The 12,617-nt window shown below is 42.4% G+C and overlaps 1 protein-coding gene across 2 annotated transcripts in view; it reads right to left on the bottom strand.

Moving 5' to 3' along the window:
- Positions 1-12,617, bottom strand: part of CHN2 (chimerin 2) — a 306,404-nt gene that overhangs the window by 106,366 nt on the left and 187,421 nt on the right. For both annotated transcript variants that reach the window (XM_079152566.1, XM_079152567.1), the window contains one exon: positions 11,923-12,208. In XM_079152566.1, the coding sequence (XP_079008692.1) occupies positions 11,923-12,208 (286 nt within the window). The remainder of the gene's footprint in view (positions 1-11,922; positions 12,209-12,617) is intronic.

Here is a 12,617-nt window from a genome sequence, read left to right as displayed (position 1 = left end):
TCTGTTAATGCTGGGACATGTCAAGCCCAGAATACTATCTTATTTATGACTCACAACTTGAATATTAAAGAAGAATCTGCTGCAAATAGCGATTGGACTCCTTAAGTAATTCTTTTAGCCACACCAGAACAATAAAAGTTGCATGTGTAAACTTTAACTTATTCTTCTGATGGTTGGACTTCATTAGGTTCATAAATAGGAACTTGGAACAAAGTGAAATATTAACCTTCTAGAGACTTCAAAGTGATTATGTGTAAGGAGAGACAAAACCAATGGGGACATTTATAAACTCACAGTAAAACCCAACCAGACATGTCATTATTGAGAAATGAGTAACATCAGTTCTGCAACCTGTTTGAGGCAATGAAAACAAATGGCCTAAAACGTGGCCTTGACAGTCATTCCTGTTAATGTCTGTGGAAATTATTCAGGAAACAAAACCCCTTCTCTTCCCCACAGTTGATTTGGAAAAAAAAAAAAAAAACTCCTACAAATCTTAGAGGCCAAGCCTTTACTACATAGTTTACAGATGGACTTGGGGCCATTCTTTGAGGTCTGCAGGTTTCTAGCTTCTATCGTCTCTTCTACTGATTACCTGGGAGGACCCATGTCCAACAGAGGCCATCTGCTGCAGATGGGAGTCATGTTTCTTCCCATTTTTAAAAAAAGATTTACTGAAAATATCATGAGTTGATAAGAATTCAGTTTCCTACGATTCTTTAGCATATTTGCCCTAATCTTATTTAAGAGCATTTTATTATTAAGAGGTCTACAAATACCCTTCTCCAGAGCTGGGAGGCAAAGAAGAGGCGAAGGTGTTCCAGATGTGGTTCTGGGGTTATTTCCATGTCTGTCTGGTAATCTGGACACTATATTCCTACCTATTTCAGTAAACACTAGATGTCCCCTTTTCTGATGTAATATCATCATTTTCAAGAAGGATAATGTGGATTATTGGATTAAACTAAAAGTGAATCTGAATTGGAATACCTGAGCTTTCTCAAGTCAAGTGAGCAGGGAATGCAGGACAGAAGAGGGTGGTGGGAGGTGACAGGTAAGTCACAGTTCTGGTTAGGAAGACAGCGCAGTCAACTTAAGAGTGCAACATAAGCTTTCCCTGGTTGGGCCCAAACCGAACCAGGAATGACCCGAAACATCCAGGAGAGGGCGCAGGCCGCAGCTCCTTTAGAGGCTGTGGACCTCAGAACTCGGTTTCTCTCTCAGGGTTCCATCCTCTGGCTCTATGGAGTGGCAGGAAAGCTTCGGCAACATGGGCTGTACTTCCAGTCAAGTCCAGCCAAGCAGAGGGTCTTCTGGAACTTACAATGACAGCCTAATGTGTTTCTTTAGCTCTGACTTGAACCAACCACCATGGCTAGCTTTGACTCCAAACGCACCTCTGAAATTCAGCAGATTTTACTCTACCACAAGTTCCTAAACTGCAAGTGGGAGCAGAGGTGGCTCTAGGTACAATTTCCATAAGATGGTGCTTAGGCTCTGGGGGCAAAAATGGCAGCTGTTCATTGTGAGTGGGAGGTAGGAGACTGATGTGTCCTGGTTACATAAGCAAAGATGGTGGCAGGAGAAGGGCTGCAGAAGCTGGGAAGAGGGTGGCACCTGTGCTAGTCAAAAGAAAAATACGCCAGGCATCATTAAAGTGATGTCTCATCCACCATGTTTGATGTCACCTAGAGTTCTGGGCCTGTTTCTCAACTAAACAGGGAAGACAGTGAGACCGGCTGCTGGCTTTTCCTTGGGAGTACAGTCAGTACTCTGTGTCTGTGGGTTCAGAGTCCATGGATTCAGCCAACCAAGGATTGAAAATGAGAAAAAAAAAAAATCTTGCATCTGTATTGAACATGTATATAATGTTTCTTTTCCTAGACAACCCAGTGTGGGAACTATTTACATAGCATTTACATTGTATTTACATCAACAGTAATCTAGAGATAATATAAAGTACACAGAAGGGTGTGCACAGGTTATATGCAAATCTTATACCATGTCCATGGAGTTTGGTATCTGTAGGTATCTGTGGGGGTCCTGGGTCCAATCCTGTGTGGATACTAAAAGAAAACTGTATATATCAGAATTACCTGGCAAGTTGTTTTCAAATGACAGAAGCCCCAGGCTCAGTTTTGTCACCCACCCGCTGTCCAGAACATTGAAAAAGCTCTGAGGTCATACTCAGGGCAAACCCTAGGAGTTGGATCTAGAATAGTATTTACTTCTCACTCTACAGTCTCTGTGGCTGAGCAGCAGCCCTGGGTGACAGCATCATTTACCTCCTACAGTCAGAAGTGATAGAAATGGCAGGGCAATTCCTCCCCAACGTGACCTGAAGATGCACACATACAGATTTCTTTAAAAGGTGGGCTCTTCCCTCCTTCAAGCTACCTGGAGCAGTGGTTCTCAAGTGCAGGCCGGCCAGTGTCCAGGGAAACCCAAGACACCTTCACAGATACCATAATGTCCAAACTAATTTTATTAGTTGACTTTTTTAGTAACTGAAATTACAACTAATCTTTAAGAAACTTCTGCTTGTAAATTTTGTTCTAGTATATTTTTAAAAATCCATATTTACCTGAAAAGACTAAAACGTTCCTCTGTTTAGGAATTCCATATTTGAGGCCACAATTCAAACAAAATAATATATCATCATAAGTTGAATATAGGAACAAATGTGCAAATCCAGCTGTCTGCTATTAAGTTAGAAACCGAAGAGATTTACAAAAGAAAATGTAAAAACAATGCCAATATTCTGATCGCTTTTCATTGGAAAACAGCGTTGTTTTTCATAAAGTATGTTATATAACACGTAGTGGTCATGTTACTAATGTTATGGGTTTGCTACTTTTTAAAGAACTTATAAATATTTTATCAGCTTTGCTTTCTAATATGGAAAATATGGGATAGATATAGTTCACTTTTAAAGAAAGCTCTTTGAGGTCCTGAGTAAGTTTAAAGAGCATAAAGCGGCCCCGAGGGTAAGATTTGAGCATCTCTGGATTAGAATCCCAGTGAGTCAGAACCCGAGACTATTTTTGCATTTAAGTGTCCCAGGCTTGCAGAGCTGCTCACATTTTTCAGAGAATGAGCTCAACATGCCAGAACATACACCCCCTGCCTATTGCCTAGCCCAATCTGTACTATAAAACTGGAGGAAATGGGGACGATTCAACGAGTTCATTGCTGGAAATTTGTTCTTGCTCATTACTCCCACATCTGTTAGGTTTGGTCCTTTGAGACTGTCACCAGCATGTAACTTTCCTCTCAGCCACAAGATGGCAATGTTGCACACAAAATAGCAGGAGCTTGGGCTAGCTGCTCATGTAGAGATTTGGATAAGGAGGGTTTGGCCCATCTTACAACAACACAAAATGAACATATTAGGATAACTTCCCTTTTTGTTCCCATAAAGTGGTGAGGCTACTGAAAGTGAGAGATGGGTAAACATAGTTGTTTTCTAATGTCAATCCACTGCACAAGATGACCTAACATTTATAGTTTTTCTCATATAGCAGGAACTCTCAACGTTGGCTGCAATTCAGAATCACAAGTAGCATCTAAAATCCAGGCCTTATAACCAAGTAATTGAATCTAGATTTCTGAGCATAGGCCCAGGCATGGTTTCTATTTGTTTTTTAAACTCCTTAGTGAATTCCAGTGTGTAGCCAAGAGTAAGAGTCATAGTCCTATACACCTTGTCACTAAGAAACCACCAGCCTGACCCCTAAGGAAGGGGCAGTGACTTTTCCTTATTCCTTTACTGAATTCTCTTCATCCTACTCCAGTTAATAATTTCTCATCACTTAAATTTTAGCTAATAATCTGGGGGAAAGGAGCCAAGTATGTTCTGCAGGAGCTCAGGTATCCACAACCACCAGAGTACGGTTTTCAACGTGTTCTCTCATAGGGATTTGAACTCATGTGAAGAAGCAGAGGAGGAGTGCCAGTCTAAACTAGGATATGAGAGTCTCAGAAATATCAGGGGCATGGGTGGAGTTAGGGCAGCTATGCTCTGTTAGAAGACAATGTACCCTGAATGTATGATAACCTTCATCTCCCCATCTCACTTTTAATCTAACCCAGGTCTGTGAACCCTGATTGAATCACCTGGGGAGTCTTAAAAATGCAGATACTTGAGCTTCACCAGTGGAGACTTAGATGCCGTAGGTCAGGAGGGGGCTGAACGTGGGTCTATTTCACAAGCTCCCAAGTGATTCTCACCTGTAGCCAGTTTGAGAACCACCAACAATCAAATCAGCTACAGCTCTGACTGGGTGATAAATCCCACATCATTAGGGGTTTCAGATATAAAATAATGCTTGGCAAAACCTGGTTTAATGAGCAAATGTAATCTAAGTTCAAATCCATTCTTACAGCGTTCTATCCCATTCCATTTTATGACTGTGTATATGCGAGGGTAGAAAGATGGATGACTGCAGTCATTATTGTACCTGTCACTTTAACTAGCTAAGTTATTCTCATCTTCATTTATCCTTGACTCCTGAGAAAAGACTGGTTATGTCAGTTATATATTGTTTCCAAAGGACCTCCTGCAGAGAAAATCTACAGGTTTTCCAGACCCTGTAATATCAGTGTATCTTATTCACCTCTTTAGTTACATTAACAATGGACGCTCTTTCTTTGAAAAATGCATGTAACACCTCTGCAAGGTAGAGGACATTTGCCAGCATCACGTGTGAATTTTAATGAAGACACAAAGCCCTTCCACCATCCAAGATCCAGATCCCTTCCACCACGACATAGTTGTGGGGTCCACCCAAAAAACGGGCTATGCCATCATCATGGAAGAATGCCCACTTGGCTTCTGAACTTGGTTAACTTCATGTATGTAACGAGAGCAATGCTAACACAGAGTGGTGGAACTGCTAGGTGCCCAGGCTATGTTCTATCCACACCTTGCACTAGTTATTCTTTGTCACATTTGCCCTTCTACATTCATTCTCTGTCCTGCCTTCATTTGGGACAGAGAGGCTATCCCCTGTAGACTGCACACCCAGCTCCTCGGGTTTCTGGTGAATTTGGCCAATGAGAGGCACAGGCAGATCAAAGGGCAGGAGGAGAGAAATTGGGGTGTTTCCCTCTCTCTAAGGTGGTGCAGCAGATCAGGACTGTGGGAGGCCCTTTTCAAGCTCCCCTGAAACTCCAGTAACCCTCTTGCCTTCCCTCTCCCTGAAGCACTGGGATAGTGACCTTATGATGGTGCTGGCTCCTGGGGAAGCTCCCTTGTTAAACAAATTATCTTCAAAATCCCAGCCAAATGTGCCTTGCATTTCCTGCTGGAACACCTTCCAGACTAACTGCTATCTGAATTCATTTTTCACTTCCTAGTGATTAATACAGGAGTCATGCAGGTATAACTTGCAAACTCAGAGATCTTTAAGATAACTTCTGAGTAGAGTTTGCATTCAAAATCTTTTTTTTTCCCCCTATTTGAACCTCCTAGATGTCCTTGAAATTCTCTTTATGCTACTGAATCAGGTACCTCAATTCTCCTATAACACAAAAGGGATTGCTCAAGAGGATCTCAAGATTCCCTTTGTCTTCCAGGCTCTGGCTTCTCATGATGCTACAGTGTATCCTGGGCCAGATTTTAGCCAGTGGTGGAAAGAGCTTGCCCCAAGAGAAGGGGTGGGAGACAATGACACACCCTTTGGGTAAATCTGAGTTATACTGTCCTCTAAGGTGAACTTGGAGCAATTGGTTACACTTTTAAGTGTTCCATGATGCATTAGTCAAGAAGTGTTAACAAGTGCACTCTTGACGTGCTGGTGTTGAGGTAAAGACAAGTCAGTGCATAGAGGGCTCATTGTTTCTGAAAGTGAACCAAGACAGATGCCCAAGAATGTGATGGGGGGGCTGGCCACTTCCCTCACCTGCAGTCTTTAGGTGGGGATCAAAGCAGAAGGACCTTGGAGTGAAGTAAAATCACGTACTCATAAAACATCTGAAGAAATTCATAAGAGCAGTTGGCATGCAATCTATCCTTATGTCTTTTCCCTGACGGTAGGTGGGTTCAGTCTTCCATTTTATCCTAGTCTGCCACCACCAAGGGCATTAGTAATAAAAATGTTCAGCCCCTCTCCCTTGAGCCGTCTGAGTTCTTTCTTTGGGATGAGAACACAGGGCTGGGGTCTTTGCAGACATGGAGCTTAACCGCTGAGTTTTAGAACTAGGAAGTAATCTGAGCAGTTGCCTCTGCCTGTAATTGATCAACCTCTAGTAGAGAAGAAAAATATCCAAATCTCAGGTTCTCAAACTGCATGCAAAGTATCATCTGAGGCTTGTGAAAACACAGGCTGACAAGGGCCACCCTGGAGTACCTAATCCAGTGGCTCTGGGATGGGTCCTGAGCACATGAATTTCTAACCAGCATCTCATATGCTGAGGATCCCTGAGGTCACGCTTTAACCATTGATCGAAATAGTTACGATACAGATTATGTGCTAGATGCTGGGTGGGTGTTTGTTAGATGGGATTGCCCTTCCCCCACCCTAGATTGTATTAAAGAGAGAAGTGACCGTGCTGGACCCCAAAGGGCGAACGACAATCTACAGATCACAGTAGGGGAATGCATTTCAGGAGACTAGCACAGAGCAAGGGGGAGCTTATGGACAGAAAAGGCAGAGTCTCAGGATTATGCTGGGAAAGGTGAGGCCAGAAAGCGAAGGGGTGCCCCTCACTTTCTACCTCAGGCCTGCGGCTCTGGGATTCTCTCCCAAAACCTGTTTTCAAGGCACTTTTCTGCCAGACGTGCCCGTGGGAATCCACCAGGTTCTCCTGACTACATCCTGGAAGTGGGAGGGGCTTGATGGCTCCAGGGTATTCCCTCAGCCAATAGAGGATAGGCGATGATGGCTAAGCACCGCCCCTTCAGTTCCTCCCAGGACCTGTTCTTCATGGCTCCTTAAAAGAAGACTGACCTGACGACTTGATGCACAGTCGTACTCTCCTCTCCTCTTACCTGTTTTACTCATCCCAGCCTTGACCCTTCTCTCCTGCTCGGGGCATACCATCCCAGATTAACCATCCGTGGCAAGCCCTACTCTGAGGCTCTACTTTTCAGGGGACCCAGACTCAGTCTGCAAATAAGCAGATTAATCTGACCTTTGTTCTGTAAACAAAGCTAATCAGCATTTTGCCAAAATTAAAACAACATTGAAACACTCTCCTGAGCAAAGAGTCATCTGGGGCACTAGTCATTAAGTTCCTTCATGGGATTGGGGAAGACCACTCAGGGAATGACCTCCACCTGCTCCTGAGGATTCCACTGGCCAGCCAGGGATGGGTATTCATTCCTGGGCCTGGTCATTGCCCCCCGTTCAAGGACAATGCAGGAAAATGTAGTATCAGTCTACACAAAGATATCTGGACAGTTCAGCTGGATTATATGGTGGGAACTGGGAAATAAGCAATGAAAGGATTACCCTGAATATAAAGGTCACTATTCCATGAAACAGTTCACCTGTAAAGGACACCCTGATGGGGTAGAAAGACTCTCCAGCCAAAATAAAAAAAAAAGTAGCTTGCCTTGGTTTTTCAGGAGAAGAGTGGTAACTTAAGAGGGCTTTGTTGCTTTCCATAAAAAAGCAAGAGGGCTCTTGGGACTGGTCAGACAACAGCTTGAGAAAGGAAGCTGAGGCTTGCTGGAAGGGGAAGGGAAGCAAGAGGTGGGCTGGGAGTGTCCTGGGGGTGCACAGTGGGAGTGTGGGTGAGCAGTGGAAGTGCCAGGGAGGAAGCAGCAGCCAACACATCTCAAGGGGCAATCATGTCACACTTTCATTTGGCCATTGCTATAATTATCCTCTTCCAGCTCCTAACCTTTAGTAAAAGTCTCTAAACACAGACTCTTTGTGAGGGATGCAGAGTGCTGGGACTGATCTGAGTGTATATGTGTGTTTGAGAGAGAGAACAGAAAATATTTTTACTGAGTTTGCTTTAACATATGTGAATTTAAGACTTAATAAATTCTTTTCTCCTTTTCTAATTTTTGACTAGATTCTACAGGTATCATGATACAAAACTCAAAAAGTATCAAACAGAATCAGGGAAAATTCTCCTTTTCACACTTACCCCTTTCAAACACACTCTGCCCCTCCCTATAGTCAACCAATGACACTAACTCTTGTGTCCTTCAAAGGAAGTTTTATGATCTGCCAAGAAAAGACATACATACAATAATTTACACAAAAGATACATACTATACATATATATGATATCAGGAGTTGCTTTTTTTCATTTACTGGCCAGGTGATCTTTCTATTTCAGCCTATGTCAGGATTCTCATTCCTTTCCAGGTGTTGCATGACATTTCTTTATAGGAAGGTGCCATAAATCACTGAAGCGGCCCTGAGTTAATGGGTAGTTAGGTTGTTTTCTAACTTTTGCTGCTATAAAACAAAGTGAAATGAATGAATACAATATGATAGAAGTTGAGCATTCCTAATCCAATATCCAAAATGCTCCAAGATCCAGTGTGATTTCGGTACCTCACCTTGCCTTTTGGATTTCAGATTATGGATGGGCAACTGCTAAGTTTATGTAAAGATTCTGAAACCCAAAAGGCTCTGAAATCTGAAATACTCACAGTTTAAAGCATTTTGAATAAGGGATATTCAACTTATATATTCTTAAATGCACTTTTATTATATCAAATGTATAGATGATTTCCTCCAGTAAAACATAAATGAAATTTAATATGGAAACTATACTTATTTAATATAAGTGTGCTGTTGAAAACATTATTGTCACATGTTTGATTCAGTAGGACACTTTTTAAAGAAAGTTTAGTTTGTATTCCCGGGAACAGCAGTGTATTTTCAAACACAGATCATGTAAAGATCTGTGATTTTTAGCATCATTTGAAGTAGGATGGCCAAAACCAAGGGCAATCAGGACTGAATAAGGCCCAGCTGCTCAGTAGATTCAAGAAGCTCCAAATTTGGTATTAGGAAGCCTGGAATTGATCCCCCATCGTGCCACTGTGAACATTTTACTGAAATGAAAGTGGTGTTTTCCACCTATGAACCTCGCTAAGCAGTTCCAATGAAAAAATGGGAAATTATTTCACATATGTGAAATCTGTTTATGAACTCTAAATGTCTGAACCAATGTTAAATTTTGTTGTTATTCTTACCTAGCTCAGAGCAATTTTTAAAGGTCAGTAGATAATCCACCTTTACAATACATTCTAAATACATGGCATATAGGAATTATACCAGACATAACCATTTTAATTAAATACACTAAATAGTGGTTCTTACATGTCATAATGTTTTAAAAACCAATTAAAGAGAAGATCAGAAAGGAAAGCAACTGAGATTGGCTAACCATTGCTATTTTTTTTGCATCCTCTCCATGTCCCTACCTCATCCACAGTTATTAAAATCAAGTTCACTGCTAAGACTCTTGACAGCAGATAAATCTGGAAACCACACAAATCCAATGGAATAGGTTATATCTTTGTGCCATTATCACTGCTAACGTTCTTGGATTCACCTATAGCAGTCTCTCTAGATTCATTTGGAAATGACCAATAAAATGAATGGGCGAACATTTGAGTAACCTAGAAACAGAAATACTGGTGTGTTTAGATTTAAGAAATATTGGGAAATCTACCCATTTTACTCATTAAAACTTTCAAGACACACCAACTAAAGCAGATAAGCCCCCACACTCTTCTCAATCCATTCAAGTTTCCACTAGCTCTTCTCTAGTTCCTGCCTCCATGGCAACAGGCCACTGACCTGCCCTTAAGGGACACAAAATTTCTGGCAAGACCAAGACTTTTAATAATTCCACTTGTCAATACCAGTCAGAGAGAAACGGATGGATTTCTACCAAGTTACTTAACAAGCTACTAACAAAATGAGTGGCTGCCAGTAAGTGACCAGACCCAGTGTCCAGAGTATTCCCCGGAAAGCCAGATATCACATCATTAGTGTCCAAGAAAATTCGTGCCAATGACACCTGTCCATCAAACCACTTGCTGAATTTGGATTTCTTCTTTCTATATATTCTTTATTTGCCTTTCTCCAAAAGGGTGACTCACTCAACATGATTACAAATCTGTTTATTCATCTTCTTCAATTTTTAAAAATAAATAAAGATAAAATATCTATAGAAAAAGGACATGTTTCATTGCACTAATTTCACAACAGTAGTATCATCAGAAATATAAACTTCTATGGAGCAAATTTCCCTCTCAGGGGAGGGCAAGGATCTACAAGGATCAGTTCCAACACCCGGGATCTAAGCTTCCATTCCCAACACGGAAGGGATGGCCTCTCTCCTCACCTCTTTTCCTTGACGTGTTCCATTGTACAACCTGCCATTTGTAATAGATTGCCTTTCCTGGTGGCACTGCTCTCTGATTCAGAAATATAAACACCACTTCAGAGATTTATTTTATAATTCATCTTCTGGTTTGTCATGGCTGGGAAGGTCAGCTTCCAGATTTTTCTATTCTAAATTACTTTTGAACAGATTTTGCAAACAGACTAAGGAATGGCTCTTATCTGTACCAGAACAAACTCAGACAGTTGGGGACTCAAGTGTCTCCTCTCTCTGGTTAAAATGTAAACAATCAGCAACTCTACAATTTCCCAGATCTTTTTTCAAAATTTTTATTGAAGAATACACAGGTGCTGTGGAGACACTGGGGTTATAAAAAGAAAATGGCAAATTATTTTTTCATGGGCCAGCTGCTCAGCTGATGTGATTCTGGGGAAGGCTCGACTCTCAAGCTCAATTAGCAAATCAATTAACATCATCCCTCTCTGCCAACAGGACCACACTGCCTCCCTCTGCCCTCTCCATCTCAGAACTTTCTGGTGAATCTCCACAGATGATGCCAATGTTCAGTCAGTCAACTTGAGGTTCATTTGCCTTCCACCAACCTGGACAACCGGGGGCCAGTTCTGGTTTAATTAACAACTAGCAACCACCAGAAGGAGCAGCGCTCACCATTTTGCCCAGCTTATTTGCTTCTGTCCCAGTCCCACCTTGCTAGAAGCAGGGCTCAGCACAGACTCAGTGAGGGGTGATGGTGTGGCTGGCTAACACTTTCATTTGGTGGAGAATAGATACGATCAGTCAAAGCAGATGGTTCCTAAAGGGGCACATCCCAAGAATCTGCAAGCAAACTGAGAATGTCTTTTTCAAATAGCAGCTTACCGAGGATGAAAAGCAGACCTCCACCATGTCCTGCTATGACACACCCAGTTCGCATTCTCACCCACTCAGGGCTTTTCTAATCCCTAGCAAAGCACAATAATGCAGAGGACAGCCTGTCTTTCTAAGCCTCCCAGAGATAGCTACTCTGCCTGCTAATGGGCCAGGATCAGACCTTATGCGTTTTTTCTTTTTGCAGTTTTAGGGAATGCAGTTTCAGGGCCTCACACGGGCAAGTCAAATGCTCTACCACTGAGCTACACCCTCAACCAAGTAAAACCTTTTTCTAAGTTAGACCTCATTCAAGACATGACTGACTCAAGGTTCATGGATGGTCACCCAGTCCTACGAGAGGCAAACACAACTGCCATGCATTTGGCTTGCTGGGCAGAGCTAGAGATGGAGCCAGCGACGTCTCAAATGGCAACTGGAAACATTTTTCATCATGATGATTTGCCATTTAACATTGATTTTTGCTTTCAAACTCCAAATAAATTAAAAAACAATTGTGTGTCAAAGTCCTGGCTCTGACTGTTTGTGTGTGAGCAAATCATTTAACATTTCTGGGCCTTGGTTTTCTCACCTGGAAAATGAGGAGGTTGAGCTGGGTGGGGCTGTGTTTCCTCCACCATTTTGGCAAATAACATCTACCATTAACCACCATCTTATTCAGTCACAAACCAAGAATGAACAGAGAGGCTGCTTCTGTCACACAGGGCTCACCTTTTCCACTGGCGTATGCTCTTCATTCGTGACGCTGGTTTTTCTTGATTCATTTTTAGACCTGCTCAGCCTTCTGGACACCTTTTCTCTGAGTAGAGTGGCATACCCGATGTGTTCATAGATGGGATTTGTTGTCATCTTGGAAATGTATTCGGCAGCTTTTGTTTCTATGTACAGTGTTATCAGGCCATCTGTCACCAGGTCGTGAATGGATTCAAACCTCTTCTCGCCCACAAAGTGCTTCCCATCATGGAACAGCCGGTAGTTTAAGGTCTGGTTTCCAAACCTGCCCCAGATAATGAGGATCACAGCAGTGTTAGAAGGAGAACAGCAAGGAACAGTGACAACGGCCTCCAGCACAGGGCTAAGCGCTTAACGTTTAATTATCTCAGAGACCCTTCCAGATGGGTTCAGTTACTGTCCCTGCTTGACAGCAGAGGCAACTGAGGCCTAAAAAGTTGGGGGTACTGACTGGAGGTTTTGCCATGCCTGGGATGAGGTGGAGATGGGATTTAATCCAGGCAGTCACTTGGGGTCATTTTTCCTACAAGTCATTTGGGTCATTAGGTTGTAGCATTCTAATCCGTAAGTCAGGGGTAGCACCTGATTTACAGATATCTTACCTATAAACTTTAATGGGAACTGGCAATTACCTCTGCAAACTATGCCACACCACTGCTTGCCCTGATGTTCCC

The sequence above is a fragment of the Sciurus vulgaris genome, assembly GCF_902686455.1.
Source record: "Sciurus vulgaris genome assembly, chromosome: 8".
NCBI classification, from domain to species: Eukaryota; Metazoa; Chordata; class Mammalia; order Rodentia; family Sciuridae; genus Sciurus; species Sciurus vulgaris.
The sequence above is the reverse complement of the archived record's forward strand: the minus strand, read 5'-3'. Positions and strand labels throughout refer to the sequence as shown.